Here is a 26,927-nt window from a genome sequence, read left to right as displayed (position 1 = left end):
GAACTTTTTTACTAATGTGAAATTTCTCCACGAAGCTAGAAATTTAAAGTTCAATAGTGCCTGGACCGTTACAATTTCAAAAATAAATCATTGGATTCTTTCGCTGTTAATTTGCTGAAAAGAACTCGCATTTGTGCTTTTTGCTGTCTTTTGCCTTTAAGCATGAAATAATTTCACAAAAAAACTGTTTAGGTTTAGCATGAAAAAATCTGCAAGTATCTTGAAAGAAAGTTCTTCATCCTTGTTTTACTCAATGCGTTTTGCAGGTGGTTTTGGCATTATCAAAGCATTTTCATGCCTGATTGGGGGAAAGAAGGATTTGCAGGGAAACACGTGGAAAACTGTTTGTTACACGTGTTACTGGTGAGAAAGTTGAGTATAAATGTCTATTGCTATGAGGAAAGACCTTTTTTATAAGAGATGGGGTCTGTATCACAGCTTTGGATAAATTAAGGAGGATGTTTTACAGTACTGTGAATTTTCTGACAAGGAATGCAGAATCAGTAAGGTGTGCTCACAGTGATTAATCCTGAAAATAAATGGCCGAATTTCGATTTCTATCTGATCGTTGTTGATTCAATTTTTACCCCAAACCCATATTGCAAATGCAAGACTGGGTTTAATTGCTGCAAATGATTGATTCCTTGAATTGGGGAAATAGATGTGCTGGGAAAGGCCAGAAGAACAGTTTTCAAACTGGCCCATCAATAGGACTGACTAGTGGTTGGTGATCTCATAAATCCTTCAAGCTTAGAGGAGGAAGTTCCAATGCTGTTTGCTATCTTATATTCTGCCATGTTAATATATTATTGAATCCATGTAGTTTTGATAGTCACATCAGCGGGATTGTTAAGCTTCAATGATTAAGTTTTCTTGCAAATTTCAACAAACAGCGTCAGCCTTGAAAAGACAAATCTGTTGTTAGAACCTGCACAGCTTTTCCAAGAGTCTCAGGGATGGAACCCGTGAGTACCTGTTAAAGTTTTCAAAGGAGCTTCAGCTGCTTGTGTTTGGCTATTGACGACATCGCTTGGTTTTTCATCTTCTGGACTACCGTTACAGCTTAGCTTGTCAAATAGTTTTCTTTGCTATTTTCCCTATTGACCCTAGCCTTTTTGTTTTCCTGTCTGAATGTTATATTAGTTGCAGTTGCCCACTGAATTGCTCTTTTCCTTTTTGTATTCCTGATCTAGCTTAGTTGTAAGTTTTGGTGCAGACAGAGGGATGTCGGCTCCTCGGATTCGCACTCCAGGACAGCTTAAAGTACCAGAGCTGAAAGAGGAGCTGAGAAAACGAGGAATCACTCCTAAAGGGCTAAAGAAAGATCTAGTAGAGAAACTCGAAGAAGTTCTTCGAAATGAAGGGCAGGAGCATATTGACAATTCACCCAATTGTGATTTAGATCAATCGGGTCCTGTTGGTCACACCTCACCTCAGCAGGATTACACACCTCTGCCTCTTGCAGATTCTGAAACCCATGGCTATGGCGATGATTCACTGCAGTCTGATTCTGCTGACTATACGTCAAGTCAGCCGATTTCAACTAATAACAATTCACCTCCGCCTGACCTGGGCTATACGCCACAGCCAGATATGTCAGATTTACCTCCACAGGGTGCGGATACTCAGAACATGCATTTTAATTCACCTCGGCAAGTTGCAGACCTTAGGACCCATGGTGATTTTGCGAGGAAAACTGCAGAAGGCAATGCATCGGAGTGGGATTCTTCAGCAGCAAATGTGCACGGTGCTGCTTCAATGGTTATACCATCTGCTTCTGAACCAGCAAGCACGGAAGTTGTCATCCAAAAGAGAGAAATGATGCACCAATTGGACTTCACCACAAAAGGTCCTTCTGGATTGGGGCATGATTTTCCAAGTGCATACAATGATGAGAAGGAAGATGCATTTTGTGCTGATGACTCTGTGATCACAGGTACTGTTGATAAGTATAATGAGAGTGGTGTATATGAAAGTGAACCAAAAGTCCTCGGAGTTGCTGTATGTCATGTAAATCAACCTACAGATAACAAGGCAGAAGTAAGTCCAACAAAGGCATTGTTAACAGATGAAAGGAATATACCTAGTCACTTGAGTGCAAATGTTGTGGAAAAACATTCCAATATAGTGAGTTCAGTTAGTGAAGTGCTCACTGAATCTGAGGATATGCACGTTCAATGTACAACTCTGGGTCGTGTCTCTGATGGATTTGAAGTTGAAGTCAACATTAATTCTGAAACTGCAAAAGTTGTTCACATTACAGAGGATAATGCAGATCAGAGTCATCCACAGAGAATGGAGGAACAGAAATCTGAGGAACAGGAAGACAAAGGAAATTGTTTAACATCCCAGAGAGATAATATCTTTAAACTGACCAAGATTGGTCCAGCTTCTGCTGAGGAGACAAGCTGTAAAGTAATCACAGTTCCTGAAGAGCCTATGGAACATGAAGCTGTGCAGACAAACTGTAAAGTAATCAGAGTTCCTGAAGAGATTATGGAATGTGAAGTTGCAGGGACAAACTGTAAAGTAACCACAGTCCATGAAGAGCCTACAGAGCATGAAGCTGTGCAGAATCAATCTATAAATACCCATCTCAATGCCCTTGAGTTTAAATATGAGCCCAGAGACAGTTGTCGGGGCTCAGGATCTGTACACCTGGGATCAGGAGAGTGTTCAGTCACTGAAGTTCTTGCTGAATCTGAGGATGTGCATGATCAATGTAGGGCTTTGGGTCCTCTCTCTGACGGATTTGAATCTGAAGGTAAAATCGATTCTGAAAAACCAGTTGTTCACATTGCAGAGGAAAATGCAGATTACAGGCAGCCACAGAGAATGAAGGAACAAGAATTTGAGCAGGAAGACAAAGGAAATATTTTGACGACTGATAGAGAGAATATCATTAAACTGAACAAGATTGGTCCTGGTCCTGCTGAGAAGGCAAACTGTAAGGTAATCACAGACCTTGAAGAGCCTATGGAACATGAAGCAGTGCAGACAAACCTTAAACTTATCACAGTCCCTGAAGAGCCTATGGAACATGAAGCCGCGCAGACAATCTGTAAAGTAATCACAGTCCCTGAGGAGCCTATGGAACATGAAGATGTGCAGACAAACTTTAAAGCAACCACAGTGCCTGAAGAGCCTATTGAGCAGGAAGCTGTGCAGAATCAATCTATAAATACCCATCTCAATTCCCTTGAGCTTAATTACGAACCTGGAGACAGTTGTAAGGAATCAGGAGCTGCACATCAAGAACAGAATATGATGGACTATGCCCCCTCAATGAGGGCAGACAGAAAGGAATGCATAAATGATGGAAATAACAGGGATAAAGAGCCTAAAATGAGTGAGATAGACCCACAATATGATTGCGAGCAAACGTTTAATCCTAATTCAGTAAGCGAACATACAGAACCTGAGTATATGCAGAATCAGTATAGTAGTTTAAGTCGTCCAGTGAATGTTTTTGCATCTAAACCCACAGTCAATCTTGAAGAATTAGAAGCTGACCAACTCAAACATAATACAAGAACAGATTATCATGACATGGGTTCAAGTGGACAGGAGTCAGAAGAGGCAGAGATCAAAGAACATGCTCCAGCATCTCAGACTGATCAAATTTCTAAATTGAATAAGACTGATTTAAATTTAGATGACCGGCAGATGGTGAATGAATACTTTTTAGGACCTGAAAATGTGCAGAGTCAGTATATTAGTTCATGTTCTATTTCCAAAGACGTTAAATCTGAACACACAACTAATTCTGAATTATTAGAAGCTGCTCAGTGTAAACAGAATACAGCATCAGCTGATTATACCATGGGAGAGAGTGAGCCAAAATATGAAGAGCAGGAAGACAAAGGAAATGCTATGCAAATTCAACATGATGAAGGGTCTATATCAATTATGTCAAACACACCATTGGAGGAGAAACAGCAATTTACAATAATGCCAGAAACCAAGGAGCAAGTGAATCCTGTAGCCAGAAAGAGTCATGAAAGTAGTCTCAATCCAATCCCCATTAGATTTGAATTGATGCCTAGAGGTAACTGTGAAGAACAAGAAGCTGAAGGCCCCGAACAAAAAGGGGAAGAATATCATCTGCCTATCCAAATGGTGGGTGATCAGGAACCTGAGGAACAGGTTAAAGAAGGGGCCCCTTTTGCTTCCCATAGGGAGGGAGTGCTTCAATCAAGTGAGACTGATCCAAGTATTTCAGAGAAGGGAAATCATATAGTAATCTCACTTCCTGAAGTGTCCATGAAGCCTGAGGATTTGCAGAAGAAAAGCATTCTTGATAGTTCTGTCTCCTGTGATGTCAAATCCAAGCCTACAGCAAATATAGCAGACATAGAAGATGACCATGAACATACGTTGAGAATGGGAAAACAGGGAAATGAAGGGCAAAATAACAGTGCAAATGAGTCTAGAGTAGAGGGTGGAAGTTGTTCATGGGAGTCTTTTACCGATGAATGGAAACAAAAATCCCAGCTTCCCATGTCACAGTCCAAAATGGATTTGGCAAGGGAAGGATCAGTGAGGTCCAAGACTCTGAAGTTGAGTAGTCAAAAGACTGAAGAAATGGTCCCAATGGGTGTAGACTCTGAAGTACAAACCGGGAGGAAACAAAAAGATCAAGGTACCGATGCAGGTTCTGTCTCCTTGCCTTTATATTTTTTGCCTAATTGGTTTTATTCTGTTTTTATTCCAAATGGTTAAATTATTTGTTAGTGTGTGGCTTCCCATGTTACATTTTTTGTTTCCAACTGTCAGAGCCAACTAACTGAGACAAATAATGAGCTTCCAGTGAGATCTCAGCATGGTAAAGTGGTCTATATATGAAATTTGCTTCATGAACCTGTGGCTTCCACCAAAGATTGCATCTTGGAGTTAACAATAAAGTTCAGGCAGGCAAATAATTCAAATAAATCCCTTATGTCCAAAATTTATGAGTGTATACACACACACACACATACACGCGCGCGCGCACACACATACACGCGCAGATATACACACGCGCGCGCACACACACATACACGCGCAGATATACACACGCGCGCGCACACACACATATTTATGAGAGTATGTGTGTATATATTTAATGTTATACTAATGGTTAACTCTAGTGATCTGTTTGACCTTGAAGTTGTGGATACTCTTGTGTGTATAAAGTTTAAACACACACACACACACACAACATAGTCAAGTGGTCTAGATATGAAATTTGCTTCATGAACCAGTGACTTCCACCACAGATCGCATCTTAGAGTTAACAATAAAGTTTAGGGAGGAAATTATTTAAAATAAATTCCAAATGTCCAAAATTTATGAGTGTGTATATACGTACACACACACATTTATAATTATAAGTGTCTCTGTGTGCGTATATAAATTGAATGTTTTGAAAAATGTCTTCAGGATCCATCACATGAAATTATTATTTGACCTGATGGATAACTCTAGTGATCTGTTTGACCTTGAAGTTTTGAACACTCGTGTATACAGACACACACACACACACACAGATACATACATACATATATATATATATATATATATATATATATATATATATATATTTATAAATGTATGTGTGCATTTAATGCTATACTAATCGATAACTATAGTGATCTGTTTGACCTTGAAGTTGTGAATACCCATGCGTGTACACACACTCAGACACACTAGTATTCAAAGCTTCAATACACACGCACACACACACACCTGCGTGTGAGTCTGAGTATTCACAACACCAAGGTCAAACAGATCCCATATGTCCAAATGATCTGAAATGCTATCTTTTCACCACATATGATCATGCCTTTTTCTCTTTTAAGTTTTTTCGAGCATCCATACAATCAATAGCTAGCCCTATCCATTGCGATATCATAATTTCCCCTACCTATGTAGCTGAGTTATGTCATGTGGTTATCATACCTATATGGAATTCATATGTGCTTGTACAAATCACACCCATAGCTTCCAATCTCATACCCTGCTTACCTCCATTGCTTCTTCCTCCACCATCACTCCCTATACTTTTGCCTTTACTGTTGTTAGTATGTAGTTTTTTTTCCTTACATTTTAGGAAAAGATAGTATTTCACCACCATGCTAAACCCACCCACCCACCCACACCCACACACACACACACACACACAAATATATGGTTAGCATGATAGCTAGCACTATCCATTGTGATATCATTATTTCCTCTACCTATGTAGCTGAGTTATGTCTTGTGGCGATGATACCTATACGGAATTCATATGTACTTGTACGAACCACACCCATAGATTCCAATCTCATACCCTTCTTTCCTCCATTACTTCTTCCTCTGCCATCACTCCCTGTAGTTTTGCCTTTATTGTTGTTAGTATGTAGTTTTTTTTCCTTTTTAGGAAAAGATAGTATTTCACCACCATGCTAAACTTTTTAAGGAAAAGATAGCATTTCACCACCATGCTAACCATATATATATGGTTAGCATGGTGGTGAAATACACACACACACACCACCACCACCATGCTAGTGAAATACTAGCTTTTCCCCTCATATGATCGTGCCTTTTCTCTCTATCCTAGCATCCAAATGATGACCAACTAATCTCAACTGTTGTAAACTTTATAATTGAGGAATGCCTTTTTGTCCATTGTTTCTCCCAAATTCTTATCATTCACTTATGGTCTAGAACTCTTGATCATTCATAACTTGTCCTTAACCTTTGCTGAAAAAACTTTTGCTAGCTTGCCTCTTAACCATCCTAATAACAAGAGTATTTAGTTAAACATGCATCTTGCAAGTGCTTTATACATTGATATTTTTTTTCAAGGGAGGAACTTTTCCACACAAGTTGACTTATAATTTGTTGTTACTATCTGATACGGACATGATATTTTATTAGTGTAATTTGTTGTTACTATCTGATGTCTACATGATCAACTTTGTCCTTGATCACTCACACAACATATGGTTGGTCATTTTAGTGAGCAGTTGGTTTTTTGAACACTTGTAGCTTATTATATCTTCCTAGTGAAGACACCATTATACTTTTATGCAAGCTAGTTTTGGCATTGTTATACGTGTTAGAATTTGTTTTTCTCGACATTGATAGAATTTCCCCACCATGCTTTAGTTTTATACTATATAGTATAAAAATAAAAACTAAAGCATGGTGGTGAAATACTATCATTGTTGAAAAAAGTGAATTCTAAAACTTGTAACAATATGCCAAAACTAGCTTGCATAAAAGTATAATGGTGTCTTCACTGGGAAGATACAATAAGCTACAAATTACAATTGTTCAAAAAAAACAACTGTTCACTAAAATAACCAACCATGTGTTGTGCGAGTGATCAGGGATGAAATTGATCACATTTGTATCAGATGGTAATTACAAATCAACTTGTTGTGGACAAGCTCCTCCCTTGAAAAAAATCAATGCCCTCTCCTAAACAACACATCATACCCTCTATCCTCAAGTGCTGAGACGGATATCAGGTTCTTCTTCATTCCAGGCACATATAGAACATCTGACACTTTCAAGGGAGGTTTGTGTCCCCTATTAAATGTCAATGTTCCCACACCGACTGCTCTAACAATGCTGTCATCACCAAGTACTACCTCCATATCAGTATCACCCTCTGAAAGCTCTGAGAAGTACTCTCTGACTCCTGTCATGTGGCGGGAAGCGCTACTGTCAACATACCAAATGCTAGAAGATGCTCTGCTAGTAGCAGGGAAGGCACACTCCCACTGAACTTGTATGGTAGGTGATCCTGCACTCGTGGCCTCACAAGCTATGAACCCAAACTCCCGATCAAATCTCTCTGAGAAGGTCTCTATCTCTGCAGAAGTTGCCATGGGTTTGTCTTTCCCTTTCTTGTTCTTCTTCTTTGGACACACAACAACATAGTGTCCCAACTTTTGACAATTCCAACATTTGACTTTGGAATAGTCCTTCTCCTTGTTCAACTGCTTGCCTTTACCTTTGCTTTTGCCTCCACTGTTGGACGCTTGCTTCTTTGCTTTGCCCTTCTTGCCTCTTGCTAACAATGTCACATTGTCATCTTCCTCCACTTGTTTGGCTGCCCCAAGATGGTTCTTTCTTATCTCATTTTGAATGCAATCATCCCACAATCTCTTCCAATCGGGAAGGTTTTCCTGTGCAACAATGCCATCCACAAAATTCTCCCAAGTCTTGGGAAGACCATTCAAAGCAATTCTCACCAACTCAGTGGGTGCAATGATCTCACCTACGACTGCCAACTCATCTCTCACTAAAGTGATCTTTGTGAGGTATGTTGTAGCACTGTCAGTCTTAGCCATTTTAATGGCCTTCAGTTTCTCCTTTAGGACCATTTTTCTGTTTTCATTTGAGCTCTGGTAAAGACTGGTCAAGGCTGTCCACATCTCATGTGCATAAGTCTTTCCTCTCACATGAGGAATGACATGGTCTTTGATTCCTTCCAGAATCAATCTTTTTGCCTTAGCATTCTTTTTGTTAAACTTTGCCAACTGTACAAGGTCAGCAGGTACTGCTACTGGGTTCTGTGTGGTATTTACCATAATGCCCCAAACTTCTGCTTCTTCAAAGATGCTCTGGATTCTCTCCTTCCATGCACTGTAGTTGTTCTGCCCATCCAACTTGTCTTCAACTCTCAAACCCAAAGACATGTTTCACTGCCCTATCAAACTGAAATTTTCAAATCTGTGGTAAAGGTTTCTGTTTTCTGTGTAAAAATCAGCGTGCTGTAATTTTCACTTTGCTGTCCCAAACTGCACTTTTCAGCCAACCAAGCTCTGATACCATGAAGAAATTTCAACCCCCACTCCGGTTATCAGTTTTCCTTATCACTCCATGCATTTAGTTTTAAATCCAAGCATGATAAAAATTCTAAAATCTGGAAATGATAATATTTTTCTGAAAACACAAATTTAGAGATTTTACAACTGCTGAAATTGCAGAAATAAAACACAACAAAATTATGACAGCCACACATAGAAAATAACACAATGATTTTTGGTCAATGTGACCCTGGAAAAACCCCCTACAACACTTGGGGAAAACCAGTGTGAGAGCTCTTCTTTATTTCTGAAAATGCTTTTACAGAGAAACTGAAATACACATTAAAAATTTTAGCAACCACAAATTACAACTTATCTCGATTTTCGTGCTTGAACTCTGCCTCGAGAATCGTGCCAATCAACAAATAGCCAAAACATAAATTTTTACAGCAATAAAACAACATTAAATGCTGTATGGCCAGCCTCGAAAAATGTGCCCAGAACTTGCTATCCCTCTTCTTCGATTTCTGTGCCTTTCTCCTATTGTACGATTTTTCCTTGGGATGCGTGCCAATAAATGCTGCTGCCCAGATTCGCTGAAATGTCTTCTTGCTGCTCTCCTTCACTTCCTCACTGTTCAGAAATTTTCTCCTTGCTCTCTTTTCTCTTTCTCTCAAATGCTCATGAAAGAATGAATGATCTTTTCCTCTTCTCCTCCTTTTATTCTCTAAATGACCTTTTGGGTTACCTTAAGATCTAATGGCTGAGATTCATTTAAATCTAGGGATGAGAATAAATGTGCATTTAATTCTCACTTTCTATTTTTTAACTCACCCACTTAAATAAAGACCCACTTAGCCTTTTATTTCCAGTCACTTTTTCACTTTCTAATTTTTCATTCACTTTAATAAAGTCACCTTTAAATTAGAATGTAACTTTACCACTTATAAAGTCACTTTTAAATTAAAATGTAACTTTACCACTTATAAAGTCACTTTTAAATTAGAATGTAACTTTTGTAGAAAATTCTGCTTTCCCACCCCAGTTTTCAGTTTCACCTTATTTCTCCCATGTAGTTAAATGTCCTTTCCCATAACCATACATTTAACAAGTTGAAAAATAAATATTGTGGAAAACACAAATTCTGGAAATTTTACAGAATGTTGGAAATTGCAGAAATAAAAATCAGCAGTAATAAACAGCCATTAAAACACATTTAAACACTGAGATTTTTGGTCAACTTGACCCTCGAAAAACCCCATACAACTCTCGGAGAAAATCAGTTTGAGAGCTCTTCTTTATTTCTGAAAATTGTCTTTTTACAGTGAGAAATATTCAGCAAAAAATCAACAAGCAAATTTACAACTTATCTCTTTTCCCATGTCTCATAGCAAACTAGAAATTACAGCAAACAGGACAACAATAAATGTTGTACGGCCTCTTCGATTTTTGTGCCCACTTTCAGCATTAAATGCTGTTGTACGTCCAACATTAAATGCACTGTACGGACTGCAATAAATGCACTGTACGACCATCGTTTTGCGTGTAGAAAAAAATCAGCAAACTGCTCCTCGATTTTTGTGCAAACCACTCCTTGAAAATCGTGCCAAAATCTGCCTTTCACTGTGTGCTGAATCAGCTGTACAAATCTGCTCAACTGCTGCCTTGGAATGTGTGCCAAGTTGCTGTCTCCTTCTCCTCCCTGCTCAGAAATCTCTCTTGCTCTCCTTCTCCCAATCTGCTCATGAAAGAATGAATGACCTTTTCCTCCTTTAAATGCTCATTTAAATCTCACTTTTTATTTTTTAATTCACCCCACTTTAATAAAGACCCACTTAGTCATTTATTCCCAAGTCACTTTTCCTTTCTAATTTTTCATTGACTTTATAAAAGTCACTTTAAAATCAGACTTAATAACTTTATCACTTAAAGTTACTTTTAAATTAGATTTAGCTTTATAAAAATTATAAAGTTACTTTATGAGAAAAATTAAATTCTTATGGACACTTTTCCCTAGGCCAAAGATCAAAGTCTTAAGGAACCACTTGTCCTCCGGTACCAAATTTCAACACTCCCTCTTACCGAGGAAGGTGTTTCTCACCACACCCATCTTGTCTCTGAAGTAGACATGCTTGCCTCGTGGTAAGGCTTTGGTAAGAAGATCTGCAACTTGCTCATCAGTGGAAATATACTCAAGTTTCACAGCTCCCTTCTGAACATAGTCTCTGATGAAATGATATCTGATCCCGATATGCTTTGACCTGTCATGAAAAACTGGATTCTCCGTGAGTTTAATGCAACTCTGGTTATCACAGTAAATCACTGAAGGTCTCAACGGCTGACCAAATAAGCCAAACAACATCTTGCGAAGCCAGATAACCTCACAACTAGCTAGACTGGCTGCCATATACTCTGCTTTCGCTGAACTCAGTGTTATTGACTGCTGCTTCCGGCTAAACCATGACACTATTGCTGAAACCAACCCAAAACAACACCCTGAAGTGCTCTTCCTATCAGAAGCACAACCTGCCCAATCAGAATTAGTGTATCCTGCCAATCTCACTCCATCTCCCTGCCTATAGTCCAGACCATAATCCACTGTCCCCTGCAAGTATCGCAAAATGTGTTTTGCAGCCACCCAGTGAACCTTCCTAGGCTCACACATAAACTGACTCATCGTGTTGATTGCAAAACAGATATCTGGTCTAGTGTTGACCAAATACATCAAGGAACCAATCAGCTGTCTGTACAATGTGGGATCCACCAACTCGGAATCCGAAGCATGAAGCTTCTTCCAGTTGGTGATCATCGGTGTCGACATGGGTCTACAATCCTCCATGTGGAATCTGCTAAGGATGTCCACAATATACTTCCCCTGCCCCAGGAAGAAATGCCCCTCCTCTTGCCACACCTCCAAGCCCAAAAAGTAATGCATCAAGCCGATGTCCTTCATCTCAAACTCCGTCGCAAGATCTCTCTTGCAGTGCTCTATGAGTCTCTCTGCATCTCTAATGACCAAGTCATCCAGATACAACACCAGAATGAGAGGCCCCTCACCAATCACAATAAAGTAAAGGTTCGGATCTGCCTCTCTTTGTGAAACCCATCCCCTGCAAATATGTATCTATCTTGGAGTACCAAGCTGTGGGAGCTTGCTTCAGGCCATAAAGGGCCTTCTTCAGTTTGCACACATGGGACTCCTTCCCATCCACCTCAAAGCCCTGTGGCTGCTCAATGTACACCTCCTCCTGTATGAAGCCATTGAGAAATGCAGTTTTCACATCCATCTGGTGGATCTTCCAACCCATCTCTGCTGCTATCGATATAATGGAGCGGATCGAAGTATATCAAGCCACGGGAGCGAAGGTCTCCTCATAATCAACTCCCTCTACCTGGGAGAACCCTCTAGCCACAAACCTTGCTTTGAATTTCTCAATGCTGCCATCTGCAGCATGCTTTACCTTGTAAAGCCATCTGGAAGCAACCACGGATTTGCCCTCAAGCCTTGACACCACCTCCCAAGCATCATTCTTCATGATAGAAGAATACTCTTCCTGCATGGCCTCTCTCCAGACCTACTGGCTAGCTGCCTCCTCATAGCTAGAAGGCTCAGAGTCAAGGATGCTGGTAACCATCGCCATATAGCTACAAAACCTCTCAGGTGGTCTACTCTCTCTGACCGGCCTCTTCGACTCAGCAACAGATGTGGCATCTCTCAAGGTGTCCTGAAGCCACTTGGGCTTTCTCTTCCCTGAGCATGCTTCTCTCGAAGGAGAATGAAACTCCTCCTCCTCATCACCATCAGTAGCCTGAACTCCTGACTGTCTGTCTGCTGTCCTCCTGCATGCACCTGAACCTGTAGAAGCTGAGGCACCGTGTGAACTGTCCATCAGTGGACTCCCTAGTGAACTGCTTTGTGAACTGCTCTGCATGCTGCCCGGAGCACCACCCCTCTGGCTCGGCGAGCCACTGCTCACTGATGGACCTGACATCCTCATAGATGTACCTCCGGATCCTCCTGATCCCTGCCCACTGGATCCCTGCGACTGACTCAACTGCTGCTGAGGGTCTGGCTGATCCAGATATTCTAACTCCCGTGACCTCCTAAAGGCCCTGTCCTCCTCGAACTTCACATCCCGTCTGACAACAACTCTCCTCTGTGCAGGAATGTAAATCCGAAAGGCCTTTGAGGTCTCACTGTAGCCCACAAAGATACCCTTCTCTGCGGTGGGCTCTAGTTTGGTCCTTTTCTCCTTGGGTATATAGGAGTATGTAATGCATCCAAAGATATGAAGATGAACAATATTAGGCTTCTTCCCAGAGAAAGCCTCCTCCGAAGTCATGTGCCCCAAGGCACGATGCAGACTCCTGTTCTGCAAGTAAACAGCTGTGTTGCAGGCCTCTGCCCACAAGAACAATGGCAACCCTTGATCATGTAACATGGCTTTGGCAACCCCTATGATGGATCTGTTCTTCCTCTCTGCAACCCCGTTCTGCTGGGGGTTGTAAGGAACAGTGAACTCCCTCCTAATGCCTGCCTCCGCACAATAATCAACAAACTCTCCAAGGGTGTACTCTCCTCCATTGTCCGACCTCAGGGACTTGATCTTCCGACTTTTCTGTGTCTCCACAAGAGCTCTGAACTCCTGAAACCGCTTGAAGACCTCACTCTTGGTCTTCAAGAAATAAATCAAGGTCCTCCTGGAGTGATTATCAATGAATAAAACATAGTACTCATATCCACTCAAGGAAACATGAGACATCCGACCGCTCACATCAGAATGAATCAAATCAAGTATCCTAGTCACTCTGCTGTCACTGCTGGGAAAAGGGGATTTGGCAAACTTGCCCATCGCACAACCTCTGCAAGTATCAAAGTGATCAGTACTGAAATCTGACACACCTGTAGTGATCTCCCGCAATGTCCTCAAGGCTCCATGATAAATATGTCCCATCCTGCGGTGCCAAATCTCACATAGCTCAGAACTGCTAGCTCTGCTGTCGGTACTACTGCTCAATGCCAAAAGGGGCTGGAATGCAAACTTGTATACCTTTGCATGGCGTACACCTATCACTCTAGCTGAATTAGCTAGAGTGCCCCTGGGATACATCAACACTTGTCCTCCCCTGAACAATACCTCATATCCTCTGTCCTCCAAAGCTGAGACGGATATGAGGTTCTTCCTCATCCTTGGCACATAAAGAACATCTGACACTTTCAAGGGAGGTTTGGACTCCCTCTGAAATGTCAGTGTCCCCACCCCGACTGCTCTAACAACTCTGTCATCACCGAGTACTACCTCAATATCAGTGCCACTCTCTGAAAGCTCCGAGAAGTACTCACGGACTCCTGTCATATGACGTGAAGCCCCACTGTTCACATACCAGATACCTGAAGATGCTCCGCTAATCGAGGGAAAAGCATGCTCCCTCTGAACCTGTGTGGCAGGTGATCCTGCACTAGAGGACTCACACACAGTGAACGCAAACTCCCGGTCAAAACGACCTGCAAAGTCCTCAATCTCTGCTGAAGCTGCCACGTCCTGGTTCTTCCCCTTCTTCTTCTTCTTCTCCGGACACACAACTGCATAGTGTCCCATCTTTTGACAATTCCAACACTTCACCTTGGAATAGTCCTTCTGTGTGTTCCCCTGTTTACCTTTACCTTTGCCTTTGCCCCCACCACTGCTTGTGGAAGCCTGCTTCTTCCCTTTGCCTTTCTTGCTTCTTGCCACCAGTGCTACATCCTCATCCTGCTCAACTGGCTTGGCTGCCCCAAGCTGACCTTTCCTGATCTCTGTCTGAATGCAATCATCCCAAAACCTCTCCCATGTGGGAAGGGTCTCACGTGCACAAACCCCATCAACGAAGTTCAACCATGAATGGGGGAGGCCATTCACTGCAATCCGCACCAACTTAGTGGGTGGAATGGCCTCTCCAATCGCTACCAACTCATTTCTCACATTAGTAATCTTTGTGAGATATCCAACCGCACTATCATTACCCATCTTAATGTTCTTCAGCTTCTCCTTCATGACCATCTTTCGGTTCTCATTGGTACTCATGGTACTCATGGTCTAGAACCCTTGATCATTTGTAACATGCCTTCGACTTTTGCTGAAAACACTTTTGCTAGCTTGCTTCTTAAACATCCTAATAAAGAGAGTATTTAGTTAAAACATGCATCTTGCAAGTGCTTTATGTTAAAATTTGGGTACCAGAGGACAAGTGGTTCCCTAAGGCTTTGATCTTTGGCCTAGGGAAAAGTGTCCAAATTTATTTTTTACTTTTCTCCTAATATGAGCATTTTGAAATAAAATTTCTTCTCACATATACAGACAGAAATAGGAGCAGAAATAAAATCAGTCACGCAATTCAACAACACAGAATTGTCTAGGGAACCCAACTGGGAAAACCCTCTACTTGTTATTGAGAATTTTATTGATAGAAAAAATTGAGCATTTGATCTCTTACAAAATAATTGTTTCAATATGAAAACAACCTAGTTTTGCTGCCTTGAACCAGGTTTGAAACCCTTGCACTGTTGCCCCCTACTAATCTGTGCACAATCTTCTCCTGCACGTTCTTCCTCTCACAAGCTCCACGCACAAACTTGTGCTTCCTATTGCTTGGTCTCACCAACTCGTGCTCACCAAAACAATGATTTAACTTGTGCCTTCGTTCCTCCTTTTAAAGGCAATTCGAATGGTTAAAATTAGTGAGTTTCTAATTAAGGAGGATGCTTTTGTGATTAATTGAGTTAGCATGAGTTAACTGTTCATGCAACTCGTCTTATATCAAGTCAACCACTTGAAAATTAATCACTTGTGCTTTTCCTCAATCAACTCACACTAGAAAATCAAAAATTCGACTCTCAATTTCAACACATTAGTTAACTGCAACCTAACTCGTCCTAATTTTTAAGGACATTCAAGTACTCATCCTAATTTATAGGGAATCCCCTAATTTTTAGGAACTCGAGCATGCACAAGAAGGAACTTGAATTTGACTCCTTGAATTGAGGCACAAATCAAGGAATCACTTTCTTGCTACTATTTTCAACAATATTTAGTAAAGTGGTTATTTTTCTTGAAAATTTGCTACCAATATATCAATGTTGCATGAGTCTCTGGAACGTGGGAACGTTGGGCACTTGGGTACGGGTGTCAAGAACGGCTAGAGGTTTCCCCAAAATTTATAGGAAACGGCTAATCGGGAGCGGTAATATTATATAATAAAAAAATTAAAAATATATTTTTAATTTTTTAATTTATATAATAATCAAAATTAATATTAAATCAAAATATTCAAAATTTAAAATCACTTTAAATACATAATTTCCTTTATATATAAATATGTTCTCTGGGTGTCTCTCTCCCTTTCATATATAAAATATTAAAACGTCAAGTTCATTATCGGTTCTCTGACACATGACTAGTCTTTGAAACAATCTGCCTTAAAAATACAAAAGAACAATTTTACCTATGTTTCTCTAGTTATTCTTAAGAGAAAAAATAAAGTAACTCTCATGGTTAAGCATTGACTGCCACATACAATATGCAAACAATCTTCTGCGATATATATACATAAATACTCATCAACATGACATATCAGATATCGCCCTTACATTGAGGTGCCACACGCTTCCTTAACCCATCAAGAGATTGCTCCAGTTTCTCAATTAAGGATACTAGTTTTAAGGATGTCTTTGGCCTTTTTTCCTGCGAAGGTTTCAATAAAGGCTCATGTTTTGTGGGTAGTTCAACATATATGTCTACAGGCTTTGTATTCCCCAACCCCTGGGAACACTGGAACTCCAAAAAAACAGTCTTCAAAGCTCCCGGAACTTTCCCAAGCTCTAATTGCAGCTCCCACTGAAAAGGGAACGTTCCCATACAGTTCCAAAGCTTCCAGGAGTGTGGGAACCATTGGAACGGGTTTCCCACCTCTAGGGAGCGGTTCCAGTGTAACAAAGAAATATATACATTTTCAGTCAGGTTTGTAAAGCTTTGCCCAACCATTGATTTATAAACTACTACTCCTTTGAGCTACTATAGCAAAAAAACCATTCATGGAGGAGCATAGCGTATTGATTGGACTGTGATGGCTACAGTGAAATAGAGGCATTGATGGATGATGTTTTTTTTAACATAAACAAAATTCATATAATACAACCAATATTACAATGTTTAAACCATACTTGTTGGTTGATAAAGTGAAAAAACATAGCTGGCATTGTGCTTTGTCAAGTTGCATGCCTTTAGGTTCCAACCAATCCTCAGAAAACATGGAAAAACTAAAATTGGATTTGTGAGCTTGTTGAGTTTCATGGACGACACTAGAGCATGTAGTGCACTTTTTAGAAAAACTAGTTGTTAGATGCATGGGAGGTTTAGGTCTGACTTCTTCTAGACTATACTTTACTCTCTTCTTAAAGGTTGTTTTCTCTGCTTTGGAATTAGTTGGATAGTCTTCAAAATCACTGCCCTCGATGTGCGCAATGCTCTCTTGGAAATCCCTGGTTTCTTGTTCCAACTCCTTTATTGTATCATTCGCTCCTTGTGCTTCTTGACCTTCTAGTTAAGCAGGTCTACTTTATCTTTGAGAGAGGCCCTTCCTTTCTTGTATTTTTTTTGCTAATTCCAGAAGTTTCAATAGGTTAAATTAAGGTTTTCCAAGTGTATTCAAAGGTTTGCAAGGTCCTCCATGATCCTTAGGCCTTTCAAGCTTCTTTATGGGGGTATTTTGTTCGGCTCAAAGTCCTTTGCTGAGCCTTGAAAGCCTTCACTGACAAAGATGAGCTTGAAAGGAAAAATAAAGTATATCAATAAGATGAGAATCATGAAGAGTATAATGGGACAACATCATTTAAAATGATAGATGACAAAATTGCCTGCATTCAAGTAGGCTATACTTTTTGTGAATTTTCAGTTGTGTAAATTCTGCTTCGAGGTTTGAGAGAGTTAGACTCTATTTGGCTAATTGTGATTGAATTTGCACATGATTTATCATGAAAATATTGATGATGGCGTTGGAGTCACTAATAATATTTCCTTTAAGGAGTGCATGATTGTTCGAGGTTGACATGAGCACAATACCCACAGTGGTAGAAAAGATACCCAACACACAAGAAAACACAAAACGCAAGTGTGCAAGCTTGAGAGAAGATTGTCGAGACTATACACATGTTATACACTCATCTGTATTAATTTTATGTAGAGTATCAAATTGTGGGGAGAGTGATCAACATTGACCAATTCTCCAACAAAATATAATAAAGTGGGTGTGTGATACGAATAAAATCAATGGAGGGACAAAGATAAAGTTCAAAAGTATACTACATTACAAATATAAGAAATGTTTATACATTTCCTAGACTAAGTCTCATTAGTTCCTTATTGTGTAGTAGAAATTGTCCTTGATTTTTGTTGGATATGGGGAAGCACTGTGGAAATACTAACACGGACAACCTCTTGGCTTGAGTGGGCATATTGCCTTTGTGACCTACTAAGTAACTAGAGATTTAACAATGCCTAGTAGCTTTGGTGTAGACATCAAGAAAAATAATCTCAAGAAGAGGGGGAAGAAAATTTGGAATGTTTGCCTCTAGACGTGTTATTAGAATGGATCATGATGGCTCATATGGATTCAATTAGATGACAATTACCAATCATGGATGCAAAACTGAGGTGGGAGATCCAACATCAAGGCATTAGGGCCCATTTTGCTATGTGATCGTGTAAGGACCATATCAAATGGGTCTGGGCTTGTGACGTTGTTGATCTTTGAAGCATTGCTTGCTCAAATATAGCCAAAATTAGTGACCAATATGAAAATGTGGAGCAACTCTATGTTACTTGTGTAGTGCTTTTATTCACTTGTGTTTGTTGGAGGACGTCATGAACCCTACTGTGGATCTTTGCCAAGTTTTGCACAAAATAAGAAGTTTTGTCTTGCTTCATCTGTTGGTGGAATGTGGAGGGATCTAGAAAAGGAAAGAGAATCTGGTAAGGGGTAGGAGATTGGAAATCAAAATAGAGGTCCAAATGGAAGTGCTTGGTAAAGATATGTGTGGCCTTGTTGTAGCTATGCATGCATGTAAGACATGTAGGTCATGATCGTATTATTTATATATGCTAATGACATATAGAGAGAGCTAAGTCACTTAGTTCATGGTTGTGTTTGAATTTGCGAATAATGAAGTTAAAAAAAGATTCATTAATGTAAATTAATATGATAAAAGTGTTAGTATCACAAAATAAGAAGTCTTCTCTTGCTTCTTCTCTTGGTGGAATGTGGAGAGTGTTGAAAATTGTAACCAGGTTCAATCTTCATAAGGAGCTAATTGTAATCATGACATTGTATATTCTTTATAAAAAAAGAAAAAGAAAGAAAAAGGAATTATATTTTATTTTGGAGTATGGATTTCATACTCAAGTTTGAGTTAAAAGCATGTTTTTCGTGCTTTAAGGTTTTCTAGGATAAAGAATAATATTGGTCATGTATCATAGTCCCATTTTGACTCATTGTAATAAAGAAAGATATTTATTTTATCAAGAAAAAACCATTTTGTATCCCAAGACCAAGTCAGCCTAAGAGCAGATCAAGTCGGCCTAAGGGAGGGCTATTCGACCCCTCAAGAATGCATACAAGGAGCTTGACCTCATTTGGAGTACCCACTCATCACAAGTTCGCTCTGCAAAAGCGAAGAAGAAGGAGAGCTAGAAGGACGAAAGAAGCAAGGAAGAATCAAGTTTCTTGGGCTATCTCTCTCTCTCTCTGTTCACATGTATGAAGCTAGGGTTTTTATGTTGCTGTAGTTGCAGGAGGCCGAAATTGCAGGGCTGAAATTTTGAGGAGCAGTTGCAGGGCCAAAATTTTGGTATGAAGTTGCAGTAGGTCGAAGTTTGGAAGCTGTTTTAAAGAAGATCTTGTTGGGGCTAACTTGGTGCTTGGTAGGGTTGTTGGCTTTGGTCTTTGGGTCTTGGAACTTTCTTTGTAAGCAGATTCTATATAAGAAGAGAAGCATATTTTTGCGTTTTTTCCTTGGAGGGGTTTTGCCCTGGCTTGGAGCTTATATCTTGTGTACTGTTTTGTTCTGATCTTCATTGTTTTGGTAATTGCTTGATGAACAAGATCTAATAAAGTAATAAAAGGCCAACACATATCATAAGTAATTATCAAGTTAAGGAAAATCATTTATAATACATAAGTCCCCTAATATTCCATCAAAGGGATATGGAAAAGGAATGAAAATCTTGTAAGGGGTAGGAGACTTGAAATCAAAATAGAGCTCAAAAAAAGGTTAAGGAAAATCATTTATAATACATAAGTCCCCTGATATTCCATCAAAGGGATATGGAAAAGGAATGAAAATCTTGTAAGGGGTAGGAGACTTGAAATCAAAATAGAGTTCAAAAAGGGAAGTGCTTGGTAAAGATATGTGTGGCCGTGTTATAACTATGCTGTAAGACATGTAGGTCATGATCCTATTCTTTATATATGCTAATGGCATATAGAGAGAGCTAAGTTCATGGTTGTGTTTGAATTTGCGAATACTGAAGTTCAAAAAAAGGTTCGTTAATATAAATTAATATGATAAAAGTCAATTTCAAGTTCGATAAAGAGAATCAAGTAAATTTTGTTATAAGTAAATTAATATGATAAAATTTGCCATCAAGTTTAGCATAGAGAATTAAATAATTTTTATTGTAACTTTGAAACAACTTTTCTTGAATTTTAAACTCCAAAGTTGACTTAAAATTATGTCAAAATTAAATGTCAAGGGTGAAGAAATGTTAAAAGATCTAATATTTTTCAAAAGCATGCTATATATGTGTTTTTGCTTTGGCTAGACCAAAGGAAGATGTTGGTTGGGGCTTGAAGAATATTCATCTATTTGGATTAGCTTTTGGAGCTTCAATTTGTTAGATTCGTGTGGATTTGGGTGAGTGGCGTAGCCCTTCTCCCTAGAGACATCTACATTGCAAGTTGCTACTACCTTTTAGCATCATCCACTTTGGCATATTCATTTTGATTTGAATAGGTATTCTTACTTGGGTTCGTATGTTGACATCATTCAATACTTAATGATGGGTAAGGTCATCCTCGCAAGTGATTTCAATGCTTAGACCTAAGCTTGCGAGATCCCTCTCCACGATTGGTCCAAGGACGTGCTATGTATCTAGGAGATTGAACTAGATTCCGAAGGACTATATTTGTTTTTTTCAATTTTGACATTGCTTTGGAGTTTCTTCTAGGCAAGGATTTTAGGGTAATTTTTGACGAGTTTGCTAAGTACATGTGGATTCAAGTGAGCGGCCTAGCCCCTCTCCCTAGAGACATCTAGATTGCAAGTTGCAACTACATTTTAGCATCATCTCGCTTTGACATTAATTGTGATTCAAATAGGTAGCCTTACTTGGATTTGTATGTTGACATAATTTAGTACCCAATGATATGCAAGGTTGTCCTCTTAGGTGATTTCAATGCTTAGACCTAAGCTTGCTATATTTATTTCTACAACTGCTCTGAGGACATTCTATTGCCAAGAGATTTATTCATATTCCATAGGACATAATTGGACTTTTGACAATTCTTTGGGGTTTCTTCTAGGATAGCTTTTGAGATGCTTGCTAGGTTCATGTGGATTTGAATGAGTGGCCTAGCTCTTCTCCTTAGAGACATCTACGTTGCAATTTGCCACTACCTTTTAGCATCATCCTTTTTGACATTTATTGTGATTCGAATAGATATCCTTATTTGCATTTGCATGTTGGCATTATTCAATACTCAATGATGGGCAAGGTCATCCTACCAGGTGATTTCAATGCTTAGACTTAAGCTTGCTAGATCCCTCTCCACAATTGGTTCGAGGACATGCTATATATCTAGGGGATTGATCCAGATTCCATAAGACTTCATTGGGCTTTAGACAATGCTTTGGGGTTTCTCGTAGTGTTGTAGACACCTTCTTTTGATTCTAAATGACCTCCCTTGCTTCTGGGACACTAGCCACTTCAAATGCCTTCTCCATGGTGGATTTGTCACTGTAGTGGGTTATGTCATGACTAGTCATGACTTCCTTCTCTTTATATGCCACTCACTGGTTATCCCCATCATAGTTTAAAAAATCAGAACCAAGTTTCGAACCAGTTGCCTATATAACCAGGATTTGAACCATAACTAGATCAAACCGGATTTAATAAACCCATAATTAAAAAAAATACAAACATTAATTATTTTTTATTGTAAAAGGTTATTTTTAAGATTACAAACCATGATTCCAAACCACAAGAGACAAAACATGGTAAGTCTTCTCATCTATATACTATGTGAGGGTGCACATATCAAAATGGCATTAAGTGTAATACATATTGATGATATCATCAACTTAATACATAACCAATGAGGCTCTAAATGGTATCTAGAGTTCAAAAACAATGCTACACGGTTACAAATAAAGCTACTAGGCCACTAGAGTTCTACGAATCACTGATCAACATGATCACTCATCAAAAGCATAACCACTACCACACATGTGACCATCACCAGGAGCTACATAAACATCATCAACTTCCTCTCTAGCATCAATAGCAATAGCAGGAGCAACAACACTAGGCCTAACATAACTAGAAGAATGAGTTCGTCGCGCTGCACAACTATCGCCCCCCTCACCATGTGCCATGGTTGGTCTTGGTGGTTCACTTCCTTAAGCTCTTGGTTCAACTACCAAATTTGTAGTGGGATCAACACCCCAACACCATGGCATCAATATTAAAACCAGGATCAAACTCAGCTGGTTGAGTCTCCTCCACCCATTCTGAAGTTGTATCAATATCATCGAATACAATGGGATCTGTATCGAGTCTTCTGTTCAACCACTGGTTGCACCTTAGTTGAAGGTTGTACTGCATGAAGACAAGATATTTGACAATTTTTGTTCTAAACAAATTCTCTTCTTCATGGGAATTTGTTCAAAAACAGACCATTTGCGCTCACACCCAAAAGAACTGCAAGTTTGGCTAAGAACTCTAATTTTGAAACTTTTGCAATTAAGGACATTGGTTGCCAAATGTATCCCACCAATGTGCTACAAAGACAAAGACTATAGTTAGTTCATTATTCAACAATTTAGATGGTAAGTTTGAACAATTTACAACTTGAATTTTAAACAATTGAACTTAAAAAAAAAACAAAAAAAATGGATTTGCTTACTTGGTTGATCCATATCTCTTGCAATCTTTGCTATATTTTTGCCAAATGTGCCTATGGCCCTAGTGAAACTAGTGGGTTGTCCATGTATTTCCAACTGTTGCAACTCTTCAGATACCATGCGCTCCAAGCACTCGTACAAGTCGTCTTTGATTCCCCTACTTTGATCTTCTCCTAGCTGAGCTTTCTAAAGATACTTTGGGTTCAAGAAATACCCAATTGCATGTATAGGACAATGGAGTTGATTGTTCCATCTGTTATTAATAATCTCCCAAATAGGCTCATATTTACCTACTCTATCTTTGTAGGTTGTCTGTATTTGCTCCTTTGCTTGATCCATAGCCTCATAGATATAGCCCATGGGCAATTTTTCCCCATCCACCAACCATAACACCTTAACAAGTGACCCACCAATGTTATCAAGCTCTATTGCTTTTTCCAAAAAATGTTTTCGAAAACTCTTTTTGGTGTCTTTTCCACTTGCTCTACGAGTCCATCGAGATGAGTTCCTTGCTTGAAAAGATTTTTTGCAAGTTTTGTTATTGGGAAGTGAGGGATTGCAACACGAGGAAGTGAGTTGGAAATCTCGTGATGGTAGGCCTAACAAGTTCCTTGCCCTAAGTGTTTTTCCTCACTAGGCTCAATACACATGAGTGGTTGTAAATGTATTTTGTGATACATTTGACATGCTTTATAGTGTTCTTTACCCACTCAATTTTTCCTATGTTGTAAAGCATGAGATCTATGCAATGTACAACACATGGGGTCCAAAATATGGTCTTATATTTGGAATCTAGCTTCTTTCGAGCAAGAACATAGTTTGAGGCATTATCTATGATGACCCACACAACTTTATGCTCCCCCATTGTCATAACCATCTCATTCAAAAGCTCAAAGAATAGGTTGGCATCTTTCACCCTATTAGATGTATCAACCGATCTCAAAAACATCATTCCTTGAGGGTAAGAGACAAGGAAATTTATGATAGTGTGTTTTTTTTTCCATCAGTCCATCCATCTAACATGATGGAACAACCTATTTTGGTCCACGACTCTTTAAACTCAATCAAATATTCTCCAATGGATGAAACCTCTCTTTGTAGCCCCCCTCAAGTCATGCATAGTGAGGCCTTTGAAGCCCATTCCTGCAACAGAAGTAACATCCCACATAGCTTGGTAATTAGGTGAGCGGGAAACATTAAAGGGGATATCTGCATCATACCACTATCTGGCAATGTGTTCAAAAGCAACATGTTTGCATTGCTTTTTCCAGTGAGCATCCAAGGTGGGTTGACTTGGTTGGGAGGTAGTGGCACTAACAAAGGCAAGGTTTAAGGAAGGTGTGAAATATCAAATAACTCTTAATGCTCATCCTCTTTTTACCTTTGGCTTAAGAGTGAGATCCAAGAGGGGGAGGAACATAACATAAGGGGTCATGAAGATTGGTCGAAGGGATAGAGGATGAGTCTTCAAGGTCAAAATCATCAACCCCACTTGCTTCTTTTCTAGCCATAACTTCTCCAAGTTTCTTCCTTATTTCAATTTCTTCTTGTATAGCCTTTTCCCTAGCCTTTGCCTCTTGAAACTTCTCAAACTTTTCAAGGTATCCTGCCCTAATAGGCCCTATCACTTTATCTAGTGTTATCACAAGGGGTTACTTGGTGTCATATGCCAACAAAGTATTGTTTCAACCTAAAAATACCTACTCCTTCCATTGGGTGTTTGTAATTTTTGCACCCATTCTACATCTTTAGCTTTTGGGGCCATGGTGGATGATGAAATATCAAATTTGAAAGGAAAGAGATCTGCAAATAAAAAATAAAAATGCAAAACCTGTGATTAATTACTAGTCTACTACATGGGTTGTTTTTTTACTTGAAAGTGGGGGGAAAATTAAAAATAGGGACAACAATGAAATTTGGAAAATTTTAAGAGAAAAATCATATTGGGGAATGAAACAAGTTGATAAAGCCTCCTCCCAAAGATGCCAACTCCTCTAGACAACTCCAATGAACCTCTAAACTTACTGTTGTTGCTCCAAAACTCAATGTTGTTGCAAAACTGTCCGAGCTCTCATATGCTCACAAACACTAGAATCAAATGTTTGAGGCAAATAGTAGCTTAGGCATACTTTTATAGCCTAGGGTGAGATATTTAGGAGAAAACCTGCCCATGGTTTGCAAAAAACCACCCCTAAGAACCACTTGCATGCTATGTCACAGGGTTCGCCGAATTTGAAACTTGAGGTTCGAAATTTGGCGAACTAAAAAAAACTCAAATTCGTTCAGGTTCGGCAAACCTGATAGTCGAACCTCAAATTCAAACCTCAACGAATTCGAACCTGAAGGCGAACATAAAGACGAACCTGAAGTCGAATTTTTTAATTTTTTTTGGGGTTCGAGGTTAGAGTTCGGGCGGTTTTTGTCAGTTGTTTTAAGATTTATGAGAAAATCCATGGGAAACACATGGTTTTCTCTTGTTTCGCTTCCCGCCAGTTAGTTTCCCGCGGTGGCCACTGGTTTGGCTTTATTTACCATGGTTGTCGATAGATTTTCACATGCCAACTTCAGTCTGAGTGTACTCGCTCTAGTGTGCTTTCGTGAATTCAAGTTCCAAATGTTTCTTGTCCCCACTGCCCAGAGCATGAAGTGAATAGTGGTCGTGATTTGTGGCTCGTGGTTGCTCATTGCTACTCATATAGCTTTATTGATTGATTTTTATTTTTTATTATTTTGTCATATATATATATATATATATATATATTGAAAAATATGTATATTAAAACTTACTGCTGAACCTCATTGAAAAATTCGAATTCGAATCGAACTTAATTGTTTCCGAACTTGAATTCGAACCCGAACCGTGTGACATAGCCTGCATGTCCCATCAACACAACCAACCACACGACATCTAAACTAGCTGGTTTTTGATGGACTCGATTGATCAGGACTAATTAGGTACCAAACTGACTAGTGAATCAGATTCGTTGGGCCGGTTTGATAGCCCAGGCAACTAACTGGTCCGTTTGGCCGATTTTCGGTTCCACCCGGCCAATTTTTAAAACTATGACTCCCATATCTTTAGTGGATCCTGCCCTATTTTCTTCCTCTATGCCACCCCACCCTCCAACCTATCCTTCCTTAATTGAGCCCACCTCAGATCATTGTTCTCTTTTGAGGGGGACTCTCAAGTTTTCTCATGCCACCTTTGATAGATGCTCCCTCTCCATTGCTAGTTTTCATCCTTTGAGTTAGCATCCACCAAATGTGTGTTTTTCCCAACCATTTGGGAAGTAGCTTTGAAAACCTAGCCTCACCTCATCTAGCTCCCTCCCCCCTCTTGGGAACTCGGTTCCTGCCTTATGAACCAATGGTTCAATGATGATTATAAGGTCCTTCATAGCTACAATATGTACTCATGATCACTCTTCTTGCCTCAATCTCAAGAATTATTGTTGTAGTCTCTTTAGCCACAAGAAACACCAATTTTTGTGAAATAGATGTGAATTGTATTCTTCACTTCACTATTCTCCCAAATCCTCTTGGCACACCATCTTTCCTAGCCTTTCGTCCCCCTGTCCTTGATCCTAGTTCCATGTTCTCCATACTTCTGCTCACTTTGATATGTTTGGCTAGCCCTTGATCCAAGTCACATCTCCTGCCACCTCCCTCACTACTTAATTCTCACATTGGGATATTTGGGAGGCAATTAGAATGTAGTGTTTGAGAAAACTTTGCAATACCAGTTAGAACTTTACAATGATTCCCATGCCATACTTATTGTCATATTGGGATATTTGGGAGGCAATTAGAATGTAGTGTTTGAAAAAACTTTGTAATACTAGTTATAACTTTACAATGATTCCCATGCCATACAATAATATGTTAGTCTTGTAGTTGCAAAGGACATGGATCGAACTCCTCAA

At 39.5% G+C, this 26,927-nt stretch overlaps 1 protein-coding gene across 4 annotated transcripts in view; it reads left to right on the top strand.

Annotated features, from left to right (window-relative positions):
* Positions 1–26,927, top strand: part of LOC149245536 (uncharacterized) — a 47,781-nt gene that overhangs the window by 1,038 nt on the left and 19,816 nt on the right. The window contains exons 2-3 of one of the 4 annotated variants that reach the window (XM_089457799.1): positions 267–508; positions 1,217–4,654. In XM_089457799.1, coding sequence (XP_089313925.1) covers positions 1,225–4,654 — 3,430 coding nt within the window. In that variant the 5' untranslated portion in view covers positions 267–508; positions 1,217–1,224. Of the gene's footprint in view, positions 1–266; positions 966–1,205; positions 4,655–26,927 lie in introns of those variants that run through there. The other 3 variants (XM_089457798.1, XM_089457797.1, XM_089457796.1) reach the window with 3 other exon arrangements.

Source organism: Pinus tabuliformis, chromosome 7 (genome assembly GCF_031772625.1).
Source record: "Pinus tabuliformis cultivar Carrire ecotype Pingquan chromosome 7, CPIR1, whole genome shotgun sequence".
Classification (NCBI taxonomy): Eukaryota; Viridiplantae; Streptophyta; class Pinopsida; order Pinales; family Pinaceae; genus Pinus; species Pinus tabuliformis.
This window is presented reverse-complemented; position numbering and strand designations above follow the sequence as displayed.